The sequence below is a fragment of the Pimephales promelas genome, chromosome 16, assembly GCF_988280905.1.
Source record: "Pimephales promelas chromosome 16, fPimPro1.hap1.1, whole genome shotgun sequence".
NCBI classification, from domain to species: Eukaryota; Metazoa; Chordata; class Actinopteri; order Cypriniformes; family Leuciscidae; genus Pimephales; species Pimephales promelas.
This window is the reverse complement of record NC_142784.1, coordinates 24,377,320-24,401,080: the sequence shown is the minus strand read 5'-3', so window position 1 is coordinate 24,401,080 and position 23,761 is coordinate 24,377,320. Positions and strand designations below refer to the sequence as shown.

The following is a 23,761-nucleotide window of genomic DNA, read 5'->3' as shown; positions in this document are numbered from 1 at the left end:
GGAGTGACTCCCCAGTGGGAGACATGCTTTTTTGGGATTGAGAAGCTTTAGCGCATGTCCATTTCCTGTGGAGCATGGAAACTGAAGTGCACAAAATTCTCCTTGTCTTGTTATCAAGAATATAGAGGATAGAAATGAAGAGGGAAAGGGTGCTGTAAAATAATCGGACTAATTAAGCATTAATTAATAATTTTTTTGACATTCCATCATCATTATATTTGATATGGTTGCACGTGAATCCCATAATGAAATGGGCTTTAACATGCTAAGACTTTAAATCTGACACAGAGACTGTTCAAATGAACTGAACGAGTACAACAAGCATCATGATATGACCAACAGTGTACTCCTAAGTGGAATCTCTCTATTATAGAGTTAGATTATAAGCACACTTCCTTTCACTACATTATTCAGAGATATTGCTGTGTTTGCTTGTTTGCATCTTTTTTTATAGAACTTTTGAAAAAAAAAAATGTTATGCTGATAATACTTTTTACATTTTTGCATAAATTAAACTTTTGATGAAAAATAATTATAGATGTATAAATTAACATGCTGTTAAAATGTGCCTCCATTTCCCATAGCCTTACAGGTCGTCCTCTCACCAGACCATGCAATATCGTCTCTGAGAATCACAGCGGTGATCGCAAGCTTGAGTATCTAATCTCATCTCTTATCTAATCTCTCTGGACAAAGATGTGCAGGTTGAATAGATAGCCTATCTATCTGCTTGCACCGCCTCCATCCACCGTGTGAAAGAGAGAGTTTACTTCATCAACGCTCGATTTGTCTGAGCACCTACGAAACATAGAGATGCTTTGATTAGCTGAGGGTTGCGCAGTGCTCAGCCACAGCTGCTGACACTATGGAGAAGAGTAGAGCGGTGACCAAACACCTGTTCCAGAGACAGGAAAACATGACAATGCTGTATTCACTTGACAGAAACACCCACTGAGACTCATAGAGAGAACATTCCCTGATACTGCTGTTAAAAAAACAAACAAATGCAAGTACACTTTGTTTTTGGCATTTTTGAAACCGACACCAGTAATAACCAACACATAATGAGAGATTTTTGGGCTGGTTGAATATTTCGTCAATGTTGACTAGCAAGATACCATAGTGGTTTGTGAAACATCTTAGTTCACCCGCATTGAACGTTAGTTCACCGGACGTTACCGGAAGCTAATAATTACTGTTTATAAATTTATGACTAAAGATATTTTTCTTACAAAACGCTTTGCTTCCCCTGGAGCCATATAGATTATACTTTTACGATGGATGTATGCGCTTTTTTGGGCTTCAAGAAACAAGGTACAATTCTCTCCAATTATAAAGAGAAGGTAGTGGATATGGAAGAGACGGGATATTTTTTAATGTAATTCTGATTGTGTTGAAGCCATTTCAATGGAAGAAATAATATTTTTTTGAGTTTATTTAGTAAAACCTTGCAAATGGAGCATAGAAATTTGAATGATAGTAACTCAATGATAGTAACTCAATGATAGTAAGATAGTAACTTGTGGCCTCAAGATATTAACCCGTGGCCTTAAGATAAAAAAAGATACGAGTTAGTATCTTGAGGCCACGAGTTACTATCTTGAGGCCACGAATTACTATCTTGAGGCCACGAGTTAGTATCTTGAGGCCACGAGTTAGTATCTTGAGGCCACGAGTTAGTATCTTGAGGCCACGAGTTAGTATCTTGAGGCCACGAGTTAGTATCTTGAGGCCAGGAGTTAGTATCTTGAGGCCACGAGTTAGTATCTTGAGGCCACGAGTTACTATCTTGAGGCCACTAATTACTATCTTGAAGCCACGAATTACTATCTTGAGGCCACGAGTTAGTATCTTGAGGCCACAAAATAGTATCTTGAGGCCACGAGTTAGTATCTTGAGGCCACGAGTTACTATCTTGAGGCCACTAATTACTATCTTGAAGCCACGAATTACTATCTTGAGGCCACGAGTTAGTATCTTGAGGCCACAAAATAGTATCTTGAGGCCACGATTTACTATCTTGAGGCCACGAGTTAGTATCTTGAGGCCAGGAATTACTATCTTGAGGCCACGAGATAGTAAGCCAAGATAGTAAGCTAGTAAGATAGAAGCCACTGGAGCAACACAGTCTTTTGACCTACATGGAACTACAGTTAATTTGTAAGGAAAGTAAAGATCCTGAGTTTTTGTTTTATTTTATGTTTTGAAATTCACAATTAAACAGTCAAACAAAGAACTTTGGATTCAAGACTTTTATTCGCTGACGTTTTGTGTTGAGCACAAAAGAAGTCCTAAGCTAGTGAGTCAGCTTGCTGCACACACAGATTGTGATTGGCTGAAAGAGGACAGTCATATACAGTCAAAGCATCTGCCAAATGCATAAATGTAAATGTAATTATACACCTATGGCTTATGGGTGAGTAAATTGTGGGATCATTTAAATTTTGGGGTGAACTAACCCTTTTAATTTAAACATCTATAATTATTTTTCATCAATAAAAAATGTATTTATGAAGAAAAATGCACGCAAAAGTCTGTGACCACAAGTGAAATGTTTTTATTTTGTATTTAAAAATATATATATTTGCTAACATAAAGATTTGAGCTTTTTCAATATGAGAATGCATTTGATTCATCCATCTTTTTATTTGATAAAGTATTCAGGCTGCATAAAGTTCATGCAGAAGTTCAGACACAAGTTTGTGTCTCCAGCATTGATTTAAGATCCAAAGAGCATCTTGAGCTTCACTGGAAACAAATCTGTATGAACAAAGTCAGATGATCCATGTCACACACATATTTATTCAAGGACCAATAAATAATTCCAAATTTTAAAATATTTATTTTTTAATTTAATTCAATAAAATTTATTTTATTATTAACAGTAATTTAAATTATATGTTTTATTTTTTCTTCAAATTTTAGATTTACAGTGTGGCCTCAGACTTTTGGATTCCACTGTGTCAATCTATCCTGTTTTCATAATCACTGAAATGAATCCAACCATGTGGGGATTGTTTGGCTGAGAGTCACTGGTTTGGAAGGAGACGTGTAGCAGTTATTAGGATCATGAAATCAGGAGTCTCAGGTGTATTGAGAGCAGGAATGGGGTGAATACATCATAAACTCTGTGTGTGTGTGTCAGAGAGAGAAATGTTTTTCTGCATTTTGCAAGGCTTCCTGGTGACAGGAATGGGCTGTTCACACTCAACTCCTTCCTTTCACAAAAGAATACGGATGCTTGTATTAATAGAGGTGTCTAACTGTTTAAACTCGACTCATTCTCACCTTATAGAAATAGAATGGCAAAAAAAAAAAAACTTTTTTTCTTTTGAGAGCTACATCAGAGCACAATAGTTTGTCACAATGAAGACTCTTCATACCTTCTGCTTTACTACCTCCCAAGGTTTCTTCCTAATCCTATTGACCATCTTATAAAGCCTTTCCTTGCAGTCTCAGAACAGACCAACCAGCCTAATTATGAAAGCTTAAAGCTATCCTCACCTTCATGTCGTTCCAAACCTGTATGACCTTTTCTTCTGTGGAGATGGAGAACATAAAAGAAGATATTTTGAGGCAATGTCTTCATTTTCCCTGGTGCGTAAAATGGAAGTCAGTGGTAACTAAGTGTTTGAAATTCTTAAAAAAATATCTTCTTTTTGTTCTCTTTTTTTAATAGAGGTTTGGAACAACATGGGGTGAGTAAAAGGACCAAACAGAACCAGAGCAATCCTTGAGCTTTGAATAAGAAACAGACTGAAATTTACATTGTTGACATATAATCTTTTCCTCTGGAGAATATTTGGGTCATTAAAGATAAAAGTGTGACTTGTCATGGCAGTTTCAAAGTCAAAAGTGATGTGCTTTCGAGGGGGTAGACAACCAGATCTCCAGCAGAGGGGCGATTGGGAGTTAAAATCTCTCTGTAAAAGTCAACTTGGATGATGTCATCGATTTTCGCACAACTCTGACGGATATATACATCGAAATGAAGGGGAGTGTCATAAACTCAATCAAAATGGTCTTAATCCAAAACTGTTTATTGACAACGTGTTGAACATTGTCCGACAGGCTGTTGATTCATTGAATAATAAGCTGTTTTACCAAAGCTTCTCCCCCATTGATATCAATTTGTTACTCTTTTTTTGCCAACCTTGGCGGCTTGCCTTACAGTGGATTTGATTTAGTTTAGGTTTTAGTCATTTTATGTGCCACTGTCATCTTTATAAGTTCTGTTTTTTTTGTTTTTTTTTCTATCTGGCTAAATTATGATTTTCTTTCAGTTTTAGTTAACAGTAACGGCACTGGTAGTGTCTTTGGGTGAATGTTTTTAGTATTTCAGCCTGTGCAATTGAATTGATTCAGAATTTAATAAAAAAAAAGGTATTGAACTAAATCATATTGAATTGAATACCCACTTTTTCTTAACCAACACTACCTGTGGGAATGATCAGTTCCACATAGCACTGTCCAGTAGAAATTCTCATCTTAACTACTGCAGAGATGCATTTACAGTAGCACTACTGCTTTTGCGTAAACCGTAAAATACTGCAAATATACAGTAAGTTACTGTAAATTTCATTTAAAATACCCACAATGCAGTGCATTACAGTAGTTAACCGTAAATAATATAAACAGTATTTTACTGGGCTTTTTTGCGGTAAGTAACTGTAAAATTAGTTACGGCAAAGTCTAACAGTGTGGTTGTTGTTGGTATTCAGCTGTCTGAACAATCTGAACATGCTCTTTTCTATAAAGCCAGCGTTTGAAAACAGAGCCTGAGTCCAAACTGAGAGACAAAGATCAGGCTGATTAATAAGTACAGCAATGCCAGAGAGCAGTGAGCCTCTGCTTTTTTCTTCCTTCCCCTTTATTCTACTCTATCAGTCTCCTTTTTTTGGTCTGTAGTTTCTCTCATGCTCTCGCCTCTCTTATTTCCTCACTCTTCATCACTTTAACTCTGGCTTTCTTCTGGCCTGCCTTTCTCTGCCCTTCATTTTCAGTACTCGTCTATGGTCCTCCCTCGCCTCCTACACTCTGTGCAGCTGCCGAGTACCTCTGTAATGCAGTTCATTACTGTCCATTACTGTGACATTCAGCAGTCACAGGTGTGTTCCCCTACGGACGGCTGCAATCATCAGTCATCGATCAATGTGTATAGTTGGTTGTGAGCGCGTTCGCGTGTGTGATAGCGCCTCAAAAGCTGATCTCAATATAGTGATGTGCATCAATATATGGCTAATACATGGTCTACTGTTCTTAGTCTGAGACTGCTTGATAAAAATTATGGTTAATTGTGCTAAGCCTCAGATAAGGCAAGACACCATAAAATTGCCACCATTTGGCAAGACAACATAAAATTGTTAACTGTGAGACATCACCATACTTCTACAGTTGATTAATCACAGTATGTTAAAGGGTTAGCTCACCCAAAAATGAAAATTAAGTCATTAATTACCCCCCCCCCCCCCCATGCTGTACCAACCCCGTAAGACCTTCATTCGTCTTCAGAACACAAATGAAGATATTTTTGATTAAAATTGAGAGCTGGATCACTGCTACATAGGCACCCTAAGGGATCGAAACTTGACGGCCCAGAAAGTCAATGAAGAAAATGTTTAAATATTCCATGTGACTACAGTGGCTCAACTATAAGTTTATCAAGCGACACGAGTACTTTTTGTGCGAAAAAACAAACAAAAAAATAATGACTTTATTCGACTTTTCCTTTTCTTCCTTGTGGGCCTCAGACGAGAGTTCAAGAGATTTCCACGACGCATGCGTGACAACTGAACTGAAGTAGTTGAAGGAGATCGCAATTCTCGCGCATGCGTCGTGGAAATCTCTTGAGAGATTGGAGCTTGTCATGTCATGTTAAGGCATTGGAATTCTTACTACTGGATCACAACAGCAAGTAGACTTAAGTGTCATCTGCATATAGATCATTTTGCAAGATGTAAACAACGTCTGGTCCAGAAGCATTTTCCGTTTCAGTTTTTTAACACTACATAAAAGCTGGGCTAAAATACAACCAACAGAGCATATAAAACTGAATCAAAAAGTTGAACAAACATCTTTAAGATGTTTTCTTTACATGTGAAATAAAGAAAACGGTTACAAACTGAAACAGGAAGTGTTTCTGGACCAGTGTTGTTTACATCTTGCAAAATGGTCTATAGAGCGTAAGAAATACCATACATCTTAAACATCCTTCCCAGAGGGATCATGTACAATGAAAACAGGACTGGACTCAAAATGGACCCTTGTGGGAAAAGGTATTCACTGTAAAGGATGTACATTCCAAATAAAAGGCTAACCATTTTAAGACCGTTCCCTGAATACCAACAAAACGAGTTAGAAGGATCGGGTGATCAATGGAGTCAAAAGCTGCTGACAAATCCAATAAAATCATTGCTGCATGATTACCTACATCTCTAATTAAAAGAAGATCAATAACAACCATTAAAAGGGCTGTTTCTTTGCTGTGTCCACCCCTAAAACCAGACTGAAATGTATTTAAAATATTATTCTTTAAGAAAGTGGATAATTGTTTCAGCACATCTTTTTCAAGTACTTTAGACAAGCTAGGCAATCTATCAATCAGAAATAAAACTTTCAACAGCCAGAAAATATTTTATGAATACATTTATGTATAAACCAGGTGAATGATATATGAATAAACCCCACAGTAAAAACCTGAAGATACAAATTAAACTCGAGCATTTAAGTGCTTCTGAAGTGGAGATTTCTGGCTCAGTGCATGAGGAAAACTCTTCGCTTCGCTGAGGAAGACTCTTTTTCAGAAAACAAACTGATATGTATTGTAATTAAAATCTACAATTGCCTGTTGTCGCTTTGAATTTGCATATGCTGAATAAATATAGATGCAAGCAGATGAAGTAAAATAAACACAGTAAATGTGTTTTTCGGATATTTGCATTCCAGTCTGAAAGGAAACAAGTTATGGAGGCCAAGCTCTTGAAATTGACCAGCGGATGAAAAAAAACAACACTTTTGCCTGTTGTCTTTTGCCATTAGCAGAGAAACGTTTAGATAGCACCACAAAGACAAATCCAAATTTGTCACATACAGTAAGAAAGTAATCGATTAATGGCGTACATATAAACTGGCGTGCATATAAACGTATCTATTAATGGCGTACAAAATGGCATACAAATAAACATAAACTTGGATTGAAGTATTTAAAAATGACATAGCTTCTATGATTAAAAAGAACACTAGAGTCTTTGAGGCATTAATGCCCCATTAAGAATAGCAACAGCAGCAAATGATTTATAGAGGTAATATGTCTGTTCATTAAATCCCTATGTGGTCTGTCAGATACTCTTAATGCAGTTCACCCTTGAACTAGATGGACCATTTTAATGTCTCTGACTGTGATGGGATACTGATCTCCCATGTGCATTGTTTCAAAGCTTTCTTCAGTTAAATGCACAAAGCATCTTACCCATATGAGATATTGTAATATTGTAATTTCCCCAATGAACAACTGGATACAGAATGAACAGACAAAATGAATAAACTAGTGAGAATGTGAAAAGTGTGTTTTAAGAGTTTATTATTTAGAAGCATTATTTTTTTCCCAAAATGATTGTGTGCATTCAAACGTGTGCTTCGAGCATGAGACCAGAGTAGCTTGTGGGTGTATGGATGCAAACAGAAAGTAGTGCAAACCAGCAGGCACAGAGAGATTATGTAAATACATCTTCATGAGCGTTCAGCTTGTTTCTCAAATGCACAGCGCTTTTTCTGTTCATTTGTTGCTCGCTGGATGATGGATCCGAGAAACACGGGAAGTGCCATTTCTTATAGTGCCTCTCAGGGCATCACTGTTACGATCAGAGCTGCTTTTGGGAGAGGACAGTTATCGTTCTGGGTCTCAGGGGGGAAGTACTTAACAGCCACTTAGATGATTCATCTCGTTGAATGCTTTAAAAATTAGACGTGTAGATTAGCAACATATTTTCAGCTTGTTGTTAAAGTCTCTTTCTGCATGGCTGCACATCTTCAGAGTAACCCCCCCCCCCCCCAAAAAAAAACAGGTAAAATCTTATTAAAATCTAGTACCATAGTAGTTAACTCCAACTGTATGCGGTAATGGGCCTTGCTGTTCAGCTTCTTTTGTGAGGCCCCGGGAAATAGTCCTATGTAATCCCTGTCTGGATGCATTTTCCCTTTATGAATGTGCATTTTAGCTGTCTAAATGTATCATAAAGGCTGTTATAGGGAAAAACTTGAAGCTGAGAATGCTTAAGCCACTGCCCCCGGTGGCACAAGCCGAGCAATAAAAGTGCTATTACTGCCATAAACATCTGATTGCTTCCACAAATGCAGTCGATTATGTTGCAGCGAAAGGACCTCGATTCCGCCGAGGTATTGATAGCATCAATCATACAGCGAGTCGATAGGTTGACTTTACTCAGCTGTCACAGCAGATGCAAATCTCATAACTGGCCTTTCATTTCACGTATGTAAAAAAAGTAGCCTATTTTAGTTTCTTTGCTGAGCAACTCTCCTCATGCATCTTGATTAATGGTGTTCTTGGCGCACAGGCACTTGGCTGCTTGTCAAGAAAGATGGACGAACGCATTAGTCGTGCTTTTGCGCCAATATGAACATCCTCTCCATCCTTCATCATTGAGATTAGGGGGCTGGGAACTGTTACGGTGGTTTATTTGTTTTTGAAGTGAGCCCACTGCTCTTGAGGCGGTTAAATCCCAGACGTGGTAACAGGTAGTTCGCCCTGACTCTGCCTTGCTGAAATATTTAGCTGTGCTCCAGGAACCAGCGGTAAATCTCGCTCCCAGTTGCAATTGTGCTCCCGTCATGGCTGTTTACCTCACAAAAAAGGGAATGAGTATGAGGCAGAACACAATTGCTTCTGAGATTAAGATTTTCCCTCGCATCATGCGAGTTCATAGATGGCGAAGCCCACTATCGGAAAGAAACCGAATTAAAAACTTGACTCGTGAGAACAAATGGCTGTTGTTAAAGGAAATAATACGATTCTAATTGCTTAAGTTTATTCAGTGTTCAACTCCTTCCTATGTGTTCCTGCAGGCTCCATTGAGGCTTGCTTAAGTCACCTGCTGAAGCGAAGAGCGGCCGGATTCCTCCGCAGCGATAAGATCGCCGCCCTCTTCACCAAGATCGGCAAGGTGAACACCACGGCGAGTGAGATCTGTCGCAAGGTTCAAGAACAGCTACAACAGCAGGCCGAAATCGCCAGGTCTGACTTCTTATTGTGTGCAAACTTTGCCCAATCTAATTGAAATTATTATTATTTTATTTTAAACATTTTTTTTCATCTGACATCTCCTTGGCTATGTGGGCTATTGGTTACTTATAGAGTACATCTCTTAACCCTCTGGGGTCTAAGGTGTTTTGGGGGTCCTTGAGATGTTTTGACATGCCCAGATATTTGTGCTTTTTTTAGGTGCTTATAAACATATTAATGGGAGAGGTGAAATTACACTCTATTTGGCACAAACAGGGCTACCATAATATGTGAGCAACCTGTATGCTTATTTGATGTCTATTTTATAGTAAAAATTGTATAATCTATCCAAAGCTAGTCAACGAAATATTGTCTTTTATGTCGTCTGTAACAGTGCGCAACTGTGCGTTCGTATTTAATATTCATAATTCATATTCAAACAGTCTTTGTGCACTTTACAGACACTATTCAATAACACAATTAGAACAAAGCGCTTAAGAATAAATAACATACCACATCAGCTGAATCCGTTGCTCCTCGAAATGAAACTATCTGCACTTCTGAGGTAACTTTTCCAGGATTATTAGGATAGTGTTATTCCTCACAGCGCAGCAACCCGAGGTAACGTACAAGATTCTTATTAAACTGAATGTTTTATCCAGCTGATGTGTGCGTTTTTATGGCGTGCCTCAACATTCACGTTTGAATAACGCGCGCTCTCAGTGGATGTGGTCACAATAACACATCAGACGCTATAATTAGGTGAAAGGAAAAAAGACTGGTCTCTCTCTCTCTTTTCATATAGATTACATAAACTGAGAATAGTTGTTTTTTATATCAATTACTTCATTTAAAAGAAGAGAATGTTAGCTTCATAAAGAGAAATCTCTTGTGTCTCTGTGACAAGTATTTACTGAGTTACAGTTCATTTTTCGGACACATTTCAGTTCAGATTGTTTCAATGCAACTTTACAGTGAAAAACAGGAAAAATAATAATTAATGATGCAAACAGAATTCAATTCTGCTGTAAATTAGCTCTAAAAAAGACAATTGTGTCATTATTCATCTGAAGTCAATTCAGTGTTGATTTGGATAGGTTTAATAACAATTTAGATTTGCAAAATTCGCCAATTATGAATCAGCATATAGGCTGCCCCAACATACTATGATATACTTTACTGATTATTAACTGCAAGTATAGCAAGCCATAAACTGGAACTGGTCATATTAGTGATATAAGGCAAGCAATGCTTTATGACTGATAAGCTGTTGAGACAATGATGAAAGCAGGAAGCAGATCTCATCTGGTGTGTGGAGAGGGATGATTTGCTGCACTGACTGGCTCTGCAGCACTCTAAATGAGGGATGGTTTGGGCGGATGCTCCAGGGCTTCGGTCAGCTTCTTATTTTCCAATTAACTCTCCATTAGCAGAGCCACATGGCCAATGTGTCACTCAAGAGTGGACCTATCTGATCTAATAGCCACAATCTCCAGGTGATGTGGTCAGAGATTAGTTGAAGCCACTTTGGTGTGTCAGTACAGTAGCACACACACACACACACACACACACACTTAAAGCATTATTGCGGAGTGCTGCTAGTCACATGATCTGCGGTGTTCCCTGCCTGTCCATTTTAACCACCCCTCCCCCACCACACACACTTGGTTACTCACGTTGCCACAGCAACACCATGGTGTCACCATTGCTAGAGCAACAAGATGCTCGGCGGTTATTGAATACCTCTACCGCAGCGATTCAGGGCTCAAACCCAGATCTAATAAAGCAACTGCATGTCTTTAATTTCGTATATTGCACTCTAAACACATTTGTACTTCAGTAAGGGGTAGACCCCTGGGGGAGGGGGTGCCAGAGTTATAAAAAGGGAGGCATGGCAAGACTAAGGGATAGTGTACAGTCAGCAGATTGTTATATAAAAGAAACCTCCTCAGGGCGATACAAGACCCCACTGCGAAATGATCCCACTTATTATGTGGCAACTTTCTGTACATGCTGTATTTAAGTAAATAATTGAACACCTCACCTGAATTTATTACCTCAAGATGGCTTACAATACCAGCTTGAGTGGTCCAATTCAGTTGCTATCATGTCATAACAGACTGGTACATGTGAATGTATATATCTATAAACTAACAATGGTCTCTCTCACCAAGACACCTGCCCTGTTCTCCACTCACTGGTTCTCCTCACACCACAACTCAATTTGCCTCTGACCGTTCTGTTAAATTTTAATCCTGGCCTGTCCCTGCTCTCTCGGCAGCATAGCAGGCTCATAATTGTATGGCTGTGGTCCGTCATACGAGTAAGCGTCCGAAATGTCATTGTGATCCATTTCCTTAGCGTCCAAAATGTCATTGTGGTCCATTGTTTTCATGTTGTTTTAGTCGACCGCTCTCCCCCCGTTACGTCACGCCCGCCATGGCCATTTTCAGATGCGGAAGTAACATTTTCTCACAAAAATGACTCCTGAAGCTTCTGTAGCATGTTTATAAGTATATTTTTTTGCAAGATGTAAACAACACTGGTCCAGAAACACTTCCTGTCTCAGTTTGTAACTGTTTTCCTTATTTCACATGTAAAGAAAACATCTTAAAGATGTTTGTTTAACTTTTTGATTCAGTTTTATATGTTCTGTTGGTTGTATTTTATCCCAGCTTTTATGTAGTGTTAAAAACTGAAACAGGAAGTGCTTCTGGACCAGTGTTGTTTACATCTTGCGAATTGACTCATTGGGTCCTCTAACCTGCAATATCCCCTTTTAAACATCACAACTATCAAAACAACGTGTCTAGATGTGACACAAATGTCGTGACGTGACAAAGACAAAAATAACCCATTATAATCAATGATGCTGTCTACACTGGATGTGGCACGACAACAAACTGCTAAATTTCATTATGTTCCCATTATATTTCTGACATACTCCAAATGTTTGCGCAACTTTTGAGATAAAGGACAAAAAGATTTGCTGTACAACGGTGATACGGGTATAGCTGCAGCCTGATCTCCAAATTGGAAATAAAATAGCTTACACTATAGAATCGTTTATTGTATATATAAAATACTAGTTGATTTGTTGCTCATCCCTATTAAATACATGGATATTATTTGTCAATTAGCTTGAAGCTACAGTAATCGGCCAAGACATACACTGCAACAATATTACAGTTTGCAATTTTAGTTTAGTTTTCTTTTTCTTTGGCTAATATATCTGTGTCTCTTGCAATTTTGTTGTTTTTTCTGAACTATGTGTTTGTTTTCTTGCTTTATAAATGGACTCCTGAGCTGATCAGAAAAGTGCAAGAGTGATATGAAATACATATTGCCATAGACATGAACAATGGCTAAATATAAAGTTTAGCTGACGTTATTCAAATGTGCAATTTGCGGATTCAATATGGATTCACTTTATTAATAGCCTCTGAAGCTGCTCTAGATGCTCTGCATGATTGCTTTTGTTGGATCAGAAACGCACAGTTTCATCTCCAGACCATCTGCATAGCTCATCTCAGGTGCATGGATTTATTTGCTTGTTTATACTGAATGTCCACCGCTGTGGCCAATACTCACACATACAGTGGAAGTGGCAGGCCATTATGGGATCAATGCTTATGTAAATCAGAGAAGATGAGGGTGCTGTTTCATAGCAGACTCATCCATCTCTGGTGCGCCTGCAGCTGTTGTGTAGTGTGATGTCCGGGCTGGAGGGAGATTGATGGCTGCGGGGTGTTATTGGCTTACACCCCATGATGGACTCCCTCAACATTACAGCAGTCTTTCCAGCTATCCACAGCCTCCGAATGGATCTCAGAATGGCAATCTTAAAGGAATATGGTTATTTAGTGATAGTTTAAGTGATGCAGTGATTTTCTGCCTTTTATTAAACATAAAACAATAATTAAAGGACTGCGTTTCTCTTTTCAATGAAAGTCTATGGGATTCAAAAACACCAAAAAATAACAAACAAACAAAAAAAAAAATATATATATATATATAGAAGACAAAATATTTTCTTTCGTGTTGCAAAATATTTTTACTCTTCCTCAAACATGCTGATCTCCACTAGGGGTTTTCCTCATTTTTCTCTTTTATTGTTCCTGAACAGCTCTATTCAATCCTAGATTTTCGCTCTAACTTGACAGTGCCCTAAAGCAAGATGTTTTGTTTTGTTTTTATCTTCTGTGATTTCTTTATTTTCTCCAGGTGCAGCAACGACTCTGTCACCCTAGAGCTGGTGTTTGGTTCTTATTGAAAACTAAATGTGCTTTCTGAATACTGTGATGTAATCTAAGCCAAAACATACAGTAGCATTCAAAAGTTTGGAGTCGGTAAGATTAATTTCATTTGATCATTCTTATGCTCACCAAAGCTGATTTTATTTGTTCAAAAATACAATAAACAAAAGATAATTCTGAAATATTATTGCAATTTAAAATAACTCTTTTTCTATTTAAATATATTTCAAAATATCATTTATTCCTGTGATGCTTAGCTGAATTTCCAGCAACATTTCTCCAGTCTTCGGTGTCACATGATCCTTCAGAAATCATTCTAATATGCTGATTTGCTGCTCAAGAAATATTTCTTACTATCAATGTTATTATTATTAGTTTTGATGATGAATAAAAGTTCAAAAGAAGACCATTTTATTTGAACTAGAAATCGTTTGCAACATTATCAATACAAATGTCACCAGCTGATTGGTTCTTGACCCATCACATCATTCTATGGGGAAAAGCTGATTGGTTCCCACTGTATCAGCAGCAGCATGTCTTACTCGCTCACAATAGCGTGTCATGTTTGTATAATAATCAACAGCAGCAGCAGCTATGACAACAGTAGTATCAACCAAACACATTAACATGGTCATATTCATTACCATAGCAAACTCTCAGTTTGCTCAAATGCATTTACTGTCAATTTAGGTCAAACCAATACATTCTTGCTGAATAAAAGTATTCATTTCTTTTGAAAAAAACCCAACTTTTTGAATAGCTATTATTATTGCAGGGATTTTGCCAAAAAATACTTTTCAGGAATAAGAGGAAATACTGTTTTTGATGGGTTGAGTGGTCTGCATGACAGATGATATAATAACTTAGACGTTCCGGCTTTTATCTGTGAGATTGATCTTTTTTAATACGCTGAGGTGAGTCTTTTGGGATGACGAATGCTCTGCCCCTGTCATTGTGTAAATGTGTGTGTGTGTGTTGTCTTCATTGGCTGAATGGTCTGGTGGGTTCGAGTGGGCTTTGTGAATGCCGCTGGCCCTCCTGCTCTGTTGTAGATGAGCAACCAGGTCATCCTTTTGAGATGCTCTATGGAGAAGTAGATGCACAAACACTTAAAAACCCCTCCTGAAAGGCACAGTCATGATCTCTTGCGTGTCTTTTGCTTCGTTCCTAAGACCAGACAATGTAAGGGATTTTTAGAAGGTTATATGAGGATAAACAGAAGCGCAAAATTAGTCTTTATAACTTATTTTGAGGCTTTTGTCTTAAATTCATATAATGTTTTGGAAGAATGTCCAAGAAAAAATGCAAAAATCAGTGCAAATCAATGCTATTATTTAATTCGGTCACATCAGACTTGACTTTTTCTATGTTCTTATGTTAAGTGAACATTTTGGTCACATTCACTTTTGATCTTATGTGTTTGTCATTGCTCGTCTCTCTCACAGGAGGACTCAAAGCACAGGACAGGAGGCCCTCAGGAGGCAGGGCTCCTCTGCCGGACGAGCACCTCAGCCACTCTCCGCACAGGCCATCAAGCACATATGGGTCCGCACGGCCCTCTTCGAGAAAGTCCTGGACAAAGTTGTGCAGTATATTGTGGATAACGCAAGGTAATAATTAGCATCAATACTGTCTGTATTGAAATTCAGCTTCAAATTGAATATTATTTTTTTAGTACTATATATTATAATATTGTGCTCAGGGTCCTGGGGCACGGGCCCTCTAGTCATTTCTTTTTTGTCCACAGTGATTGTTTGGATTGCCATATGGAGCTCATGAAATGATAATGGGTTATTTGTTCAGCTTTTGAAAGAGGTCACTGGTTATTGACATACACATTGTGTGTGTTTGCTGTTGGTGTGTGTTTGTAGTAAGTATTATGAAAGGGAGGCCCTCATACACGACTCTGTGTTCGGCCCTATACTGGCGGCACTGCTGGGTGAGTTTTGTTAAAGTTGTTAATTGAAAAGATATTATGTTGTCAGCATTTTCATTATTTTATTATAATTCACAGTTGTATCACATTACAATTTGTTTTGTGTGAAATCAATATTTTTTTTTTTTCATCTATAGTTGGGCCTTGCGCTCTGGAGTACAGCAAGCTTAAGACGTCAGATCATTTCTGGACGGACCCGTCGGCCAATGAGCTGGTCCAGAGGCATCGCATCCACGGGGCCCACAGGGGCCAGGAGGTGTCGCCGGGACGCAGGCCTGCACTTGGGGTGAGAATATAAAACATATATGGGGTGATTGTTCAGTATGTTTTTTTTTAGTAGTTTATAAATATCTCAAATTCATGGTACTTTCTCAGATCCGAAAGCGTCAGTCCTCAGGAAGCATGTCTGAGGATAAGTTTGCGGCCTCGGCGAGAGAGTATGTCGAATCCCTGCACCAAAACTCACATGTTCACTTGCTCTACGGAAAGAACAATGTACTCGTTCAACCGGTAAGACGCTACACACACACACAAATGCACTTACAAGAAAACTAGTTAAATTAGCATCTACATTTCTTTTGATGGTTGTAACAAAAAAGGGATTGATTGTAGATCAGTGTCTCATCTAATCAATACAGTGACGTCTGGTTATAGGAAGAGAGCCACAGTGGTGTACTCTAGTTAGAAAAGATCATTGATCTACTATTGATCTACTGGTCAAAATCTGTTCTTTCCTTGTGTAATGAATGGTCAGATGAATCCGGCTCCATTTATCCCTGGCATTTTTAGCTCTGCTAACTTCCTGCCTGATAGTTGTGAACTGGAAAAGGCAGACTGGATTAGCCATTACACCACATTAGGTTTGTCATCAAATGAGTCAGGTGCAGACTGGATGTGTGCATGCGTGTCTGTGAGATTTGCAACAGTGACTGATGTAACTGGGCACAGAGAGTGCTGGGTCTGGCGAGGACTTGTAGAAATCAATAGTGTAAACGTCCCTTGCCAGAAGGATTGCAGTGATTCAGGTCTAATTGGATTTCTGTGTGAAACCTGATGCGTTTCGCAGTTCTCATCATCACAGTAAATCGTCAGAGACATTTTATTTATGTCACTCTGTTGCTTATTTGACTGTCTTTTCTTTCATTCTGTGAGCTCTCACCTTTTTTCTCACTTTATTGTTAACTTGTAAACAGAGAAAAACGTGTAAGGCTGTTGATTTTACAAGTTATTTTTAGACTACTGACAGAGGAATCGGGGAAGCCGCTTGTTTTATTGAATAGACTTTGTTCTTTGCAGAAGAAGGACATGGAGGTGCTGCGTGGTTACCTGTCCCTTCATCAGACGGCAGAAACACTGACGCTGAAGTGGACGCCCAATCAGCTGATCAATGGCACTCTGGGAGACTGTGACCTGGAGAAGAGGTAAAATATAATGTGTAGACACACAGGGGGAAATCAGGGAAATTATGTCATGAGGTAAAACGAGCCACAAGAGCTTGAAATTATTTGAGATTGCCAATCACTGCAAATAATTTTGCCCCTACTCTGATTTGATTGGTCTGAGATGTTTAGGACGGGCAGAGAAATTACTTTTACTGATTTTACAGGAAAAGCATAAGATGATTGTCCTCATATGTTGATTGTTGGTTTGTAATGTTAAAGGGATACTCCACTTTTTTTTTTTTTTAAATAGGCTCATTTTACAACTCCCCCTGAGTTTAACTGTTGAGTTTGACCTTTTTTGAATCCATTCAGCCGATCTCCGGTTCTGGCGGTACCGCTTTTAGCATAGCTTAGCATACATCATTGAAGTGCACAAGACCATTAGCATTTCTCCCCAAAAAAATTACCAAAGTGTTTCGATATTTTTCCTATTTAAAACTCGACTGTAAAATGAGCGTATTTCCAAAAAAAAAAGTGGAGTATCCCTTTAAGGTTGATATGTTTGTGAAGAAGAAATAGACATGAATGTGTGGTATCAGGAAATGAGATTAGCAGAGCAACAACATTTAATGAAAAATACTATTTAGATTCTGGTCTATTTTAAAAGAACAGGGGAGAATTTTCACTCTCTGCCTCCTTCTCTCTGTTTCTTTTTTTCTATTTTTTTTTTTTAAATCAACCTCTATCCCACTGTAGTATTTATTGGGACTACGCTTTGACTGTGCCTTTAAGACAGATCGTCTGCATTCATTGTCACCAGCGCCGTGAGTCCCCTTCTTACACCTTTGGCATATTATTATATTATATTATATTATATTATATTATATTATATTATATTATATTATATTATATTATATTATATTATATTATATTATATTATATTATATTATATTATTAATTATATCAGCTTCAATATAGCACATATCTTTTCAGTAACAATTATTGATTTAATTCGCATTATTCCAATGATTATTATATTATATAGTTTTTATACATTTCTCTATGAATTTCTCTTAGCGGACTGTGGTGGTACTCTGGTGTTAGTAAGTCAGGATGGGATCCAGCGTCCTCCTCTGCACTTCCCTCCTGGGGGCCACCTGCTGTCGTTCCTGTCCTGTTTGGAGACAGGCCTACTGCCCCGGGGTCAGCTGGAGCCCCCCCTCTGGTCCCAGAGGGGTAAGGTGAGCGTTTCACTGCAGCAGTTTTTAAAAACATATAATATAGCAGAATGTTTAGATGTGTCAGCAGCATTTGAACCTTCCACACTTATTCATTCCCATTGCCAGTGATCTACTGTTGATCCCCTCACTGCCTTTTTCTGAATTCTAGCTTTTTGCTTGTTGACGCATTGCAAATTTAATCTTTATTTGGAACCTGAGTTTAGTTTAAATTCGGCTCTGTGTGTTTGCTTAACAGGGCAAAGTCTTCCCTAAGCTTCGTAAGAAGAATAGCACGGCTCGTTTAGTAGATCAAGACGTGGATGGAGAGGAGCAAATCGCTGCAGACTACGTGTTTCGCATCGTTTATCCAGGGCACCGTCACGACTCAAGTGAGTTTCAGCCAAAATGTGCCTGACCTTCTCACATTTGTATGTACATCCAACTAAAGTGACCCCAAAAGCATTAAACTCTTAAAAGCCATGCATAGAAATGCATGAATCTTTTTGCATTATAATCAAACTTAAACCTTTTTAAGTACTCACGCATCCTGTTCAGCCAGACCTGATTTCCTGGATGTGTGAACACTGAAGAGGGCTGTATCAGACACCATCCCCGCATATCATTGTTGTCTGTGTGTTTTGTTCTCACTTTTTTCTGGAACATAACAGCCGTTGTGGAGGCTGCTGGGAGGGACGTGGGTATTCAACGCAGCCTTTAGATTTTCAACTGTTCTTGGGATGACACTGCTCCTTTTTATATCTGTGTATGTTTGCACTGCAAAAAAAAGATTTTTTCATGTCAGTGTTTTTGTCTTGCTTTCCAGTTAAAATATCGAAGCATCAAGATCCATTTACTCGTTTGCAGAGAACATATATTAAATTCCATCAAATAAATCATTGGATTTTTTTTCTAATAACAAGAAACGAGAAAAAAATGTAGAGTGGGGCTTGATTTTGTCTATTGGGAATTAATTGGATGGTTGTGGTTTGCTATTGGTTTATCTCATGAGAGTGACGGGTTGCCAGTAAACACATCTTCAGAGAAGGAGGGGAGGGGAAGTTATTTTGATTAAAGATTATGAGTCACATGAATAAAACAAATGACGTGCATGAATAAATCATTTATAATAAATACTGAAACATTCCATAATAAAACAAGAATTTGAATTTAAAAGCGTAAAATTTGCTTAAAGGTGCTATATGTAAGTTTTCTTCTAAAATGAATCCTTTTTTATTGTTTGTGTGTGAAGGGGTTTTTACATTACAATAATCCACTTGTCGAGTTTTGCTATTTCCTCTGAAAGCCAGTATTCCTATTTCTATGTGAAGTCTCTGGGTCGGATTTTCTGCGAAATCCGTCGGATGTGACGTGCATGCGCACTCCCGAGCCTCTCTCCTTTTTATATACAGTCTATGCGACGGCACTGCAGCTGATGACATGAGTCTGATAACACCAAAAAACTCCAAAATATAAAAAACAAAACAAAAATGTATCTGCTGAAGCTCGTTAGGCCAAACGTGAATCGGATCGACATAGGACGAAAAAGCGCTTGAATTATGGAGAGACTTCCGAAGTTTTCTGATATGCAGAAATAATGGTAAACTGTAATGAAATAGCGAGGTAAACTACACCATACATAAAACATGAAATGAATACAAAAGACTGTTCCAGAATTAAAAAAGTAGGTGCTTTAGGATATAACTTTTATTTTATGAACTAGATCTACTGTCACTCATCCCACTACTATCATATTGTTTATAATACACATTTCTAGACGCGTTCAGTACTGTAATGTTACTTCCTACGAAGTAATTCGTTATCTACGTAATTCGCTGTGGCCGTGTACCATTGTAAAAATTGGTTGCAATCTGAAACATCGCCGATAGAGGCCGCTAAAAAATACATATAGCACCTTTAAAATAAGGCAAAAAACCCTATAAGAATACATTTCAGTTCAAGATGTGTTCTCTGACAACCGTTTTTAAAGTCTTATCTAATGCGATTTCACTTGTTTTATTCGATATTTTACTTCAAAATAAGACAAAAGTACCGATAGAAAAATGTTTTGCAGTGTGTGTGTGAGTGGAATGTGACTTTGCTTCAGAGGCGGGTGCTAAACTGTGTTCTTTTATTGCCCAAGCAGTCACTATAAACTACCACCACACCACGGGCAGTCGTGCGCCCTCTCTGGACGACGATGAGGAGGAGGAAGATAGACTTCACGCTATGATCTCTATGATCTGCTCACGGAACCTCACAGATCCTAATGTCATGAAAGGTTTTTATCACCAGTGGCCCACTTCATTCTCCCTTCCTCCTTTCATACATCCTCTCCTCCCACTTTTCTTTCCATCCCAACTGTTACCTGGTCCCCACAAGGAGCAACCCAGCAGTGCGGCCGGTTGTCGGTCAGTGAGGGCAGATTGAGAGACAGTAGGTGTCTCAGGCGTCATGGTTTCCTTGTCACTGTTTACGCTGTTGGCCTGATCTGTATGCTTGTAACCATGGGAATATTTGCGGCTAGGACAAAAGCTAGGTCAAGTCGCACAAGAGTGTGTGTAACACACATGCACTCCATTGATAAAAAAAATATGTAAAAAATCTTTAAATAGATGTTATCTAAATGAAAAGTAGATAAACACCACAAGATCATACTGTCCTCGTGATGGGAAAGTTTGTAGTACGAAAGTATGGGTCAGACTAATGCGTCATAAAATGTCATGACCTCCAATGTTGCGTATTATAGGCATTTAAACATTTCACTTCTCACCTCCAAGCCTATTTTATTTCACTGTGTATATATATAAATATACATTTAAATGTCTATAGCTCTAACCAAAAAATATTGATTTTGATTTAATTTACATAATATGAATGTATAAGTACAATCTATGCATCACAAATCAATTTAACTCAAATGTATGTTGTTCTAACCTGAAATAACTATAGGTAGACAAATTTATATTATATTATAAATTATATATTATATTATATTATCAATGTAGCACATATGCTTTCAGTACTGTATGATTTAGCACCCTATTGGAATTGCTCCGTTTATTATTGATTACATTTTCATTATATCACTGATTATATTACATTATATACAGTATATATATATTTCAAACCCGCTTGTAGGGTTGTCGTTGCATTATATTATTATTATTATATAAGATGAGTATCCCTTATTTTTTTACATTTGGGTTTGCAAGCAAAGTTTACACGTATGTGTGTGAGGTCAGTACGGTGCACATCTCTCCCCTTGACTCACTCTCCTCCACCCTTTTCCCTCCGTTGCCGTGGGTTACCGACTCTAACCCTTTTCACACTCAGGAGAGCTTCCACTGCTCTGCCACGTTGTCACACCACTACGCTGTCCTTGTCCTTTTCCCTTCTCACACAACTGACCTAGGAGGTATATTTTTGGCAGTTGTGGAGTACAGACGCGTTCCTCCTCCCTGCACTGCTGGGCCTGACTGTGGTGGCCAGGCAGCAATGCTTCCAATGATTTGCTCTGTTTTTCCTTTTGCACTCTTTGGTTGACATGAGTAAGTTCTTATGAGAAGTCTTGGTTATTTTTGGGTTCTGTATCTTCATTTGGTTTCACTGCCAAACGCTCAAGGGCTTTGCATGTCGAATTTGCACACGTTGTGTCTTATATTTTCGTTTCTTTTATCTTTGCAGCGAATGTGCTCCACTGCTTACTTGTCAGAACTGTGTCCCCTTCCCTTTATTAATTCTCTCTTTTCCTCTTTGGTTTGAGTTGTTGTTGTCGTCGTCGTCGTTGTTGTTGTTGTTTTGATGTTCCTCCTGTGTTGAGCCGGTTTTCTGCAATGCTGTTCACTGTAATTCTTCACTAACTGCAGTCACCTTTCATTATATCAGTTAGGTCCTGTGGGGTTCTGGTGTAGTAGACACACGAATCGTTCTGTGAACGCGTCGCCCATTCGATCATAGCCTTAACAAAGTCCTATAGCTCACGCGAGACTTCTATAGGGACAGATATTGAGTACGTGCTCTCCGTCCACTTTTGTTATTTTGGTTACAAGCAGGGAAGTTACTGTGTATAGCAGGTCACCAGCTCCAACCTGAAGAATTAAGGTGAAGAGCATTTACGTTTACTATCGACTCTTTTGGTTCAGTTGGTTCCCTATCACATTTTATACAACTACGCACAGTGTACATTTCTCTTCTTTATTTGTCTTTATTTTTTTGTCATGGTTCAATCTGATGCATCCAGCATGGTAGGAATGGTTACTGTCTGTCCTTCTATATTCCTCTCCAAGCTCTACCAGTGCCTGGCTTGATTTGTGACACTGTGATTGATTGATCGATTGATTGGCAGGTCTCCTGGCATGGCATCCCCGCATCGTTTTACACCTTTTCCTTCTGTTCATTCATAGATGCATGTTTTTTGATATCCTTATACTTCAGGTTTGCTTTGATTTCATTATCTGTGTTTAAGGACATCTGGTTAATGCCATTTCTGACTGGAAGAAATATCTGTAAAGAAAAGTACATCTAAATTGGGGCTGTCAATTAAACGCGTTAAATATTAAAAATAAAGCTAAACATGTCTGTCTATAAAGGGGAAAAAAAGATGCCGAGATGCTGAAAAAACAGCGAGTACATATGCTATGCCGAAGTTTAAAAAAAAACACTGCAGTGCAGACATAATGCAAGAGCAAGTCTTGTGTAAACAGCCCCAACATTTAATCGGAAAGCCTTATGCCCAATGATATGAAAATAGACATAATATCGACACTTTTTATGCTACTTAAAAACGTATTTACTCATTTGCCACAATAATTTAATACCTCTTAATGAATTAGGGAATGATTTCTCAATCGAAGTGAACATGTGAATAATTGCATTTATTTTTGTTTCATTAATCAATATAGCATTTAATGATAAATTCATGTAATGAATATTTGATTGACAGCCCTAATCTAAATACCATCCAAAATGTAAAAAATGTATACATAAATAAAACATTCAAATCAGATATATTTAAATGCTTATATCTTAATTATCTCATGGTTGAGCTGAGGCCTGTAATTCAGTGAATCTGAGGCTTTCGAGCTAAATATGGCGTTTAATGGCCATTCTATTCCGGATTAATTTCTGGAATGTGAAGTGAAGTCCCGTATGGCATCTTTTCACCGTACAACCGCTTCAAATTGTAGAGTAGCTCTGGGAGGAAAGATGATTAATGATTCTTTGCAATATTAATACTAATATATCTTCAAATGCAGGTTACTAGAGCAGGTTTCATGGTTGCTTATTCATGTCTCTCTTTCTCTCGCTCTGCCTCTTTTCTGTCTGTTCCGCTCCCACGCCCCTTGTAGACCACGGGGACATGATGGAGATGCAGGGTTTTGGCGGCAGCCCGTTGTCATGGCAGCAGTGCGAGTACCCCAGTCATATGTCATCTTGTCTGTCCTGCTCCACAGGGGGCAGCAACGCTTCCGTCGAGCTTCCAGCGAGCTGCACCTGCATGCATGACCGGTGAGTGAGAGACCTTTTACACTTCTGGCCCTCGGGGTCATTTATTCCTGTGATGTTAAAGCTGAATTTTCAGCATCATTTACTTCAGTCTTCATCGTCCCTCTGTGTCTATTTAGTATTCCACTGAAGATGCTGTGCCAAAATATGAAGAGACAGATTGTGTCTCGAGCGTTTTATGGCTGTAAGTCCAAAAGAAATCTGTGTAATCAGTCACATGAATT

The 23,761-nt window shown here is 38.4% G+C and overlaps 1 protein-coding gene across 3 annotated transcripts in view; it reads left to right on the top strand.

Moving 5' to 3' along the window:
- Positions 1-23,761, top strand: part of sgsm2 (small G protein signaling modulator 2) — a 44,654-nt gene that overhangs the window by 14,404 nt on the left and 6,489 nt on the right. Inside the window, exons 3-14 of one of the 3 annotated variants that reach the window (XM_039670612.2) lie at positions 9,082-9,250; positions 14,940-15,104; positions 15,366-15,433; positions 15,568-15,716; positions 15,806-15,940; positions 16,727-16,851; positions 17,569-17,636; positions 17,890-18,053; positions 18,289-18,421; positions 20,176-20,310; positions 23,381-23,540; positions 23,657-23,721. In XM_039670612.2, the coding sequence (XP_039526546.2) occupies positions 9,082-9,250; positions 14,940-15,104; positions 15,366-15,433; positions 15,568-15,716; positions 15,806-15,940; positions 16,727-16,851; positions 17,569-17,636; positions 17,890-18,053; positions 18,289-18,421; positions 20,176-20,310; positions 23,381-23,540; positions 23,657-23,721 (1,536 nt within the window). Of the gene's footprint in view, positions 1-9,081; positions 9,251-14,939; positions 15,105-15,365; positions 15,434-15,567; positions 15,717-15,805; positions 15,941-16,726; positions 16,852-17,568; positions 17,637-17,889; positions 18,054-18,288; positions 18,422-20,172; positions 20,311-23,380; positions 23,541-23,656; positions 23,722-23,761 lie in introns of all 3 variants that reach the window. The other 2 variants (XM_039670611.2, XM_039670613.2) reach the window with 2 other exon arrangements.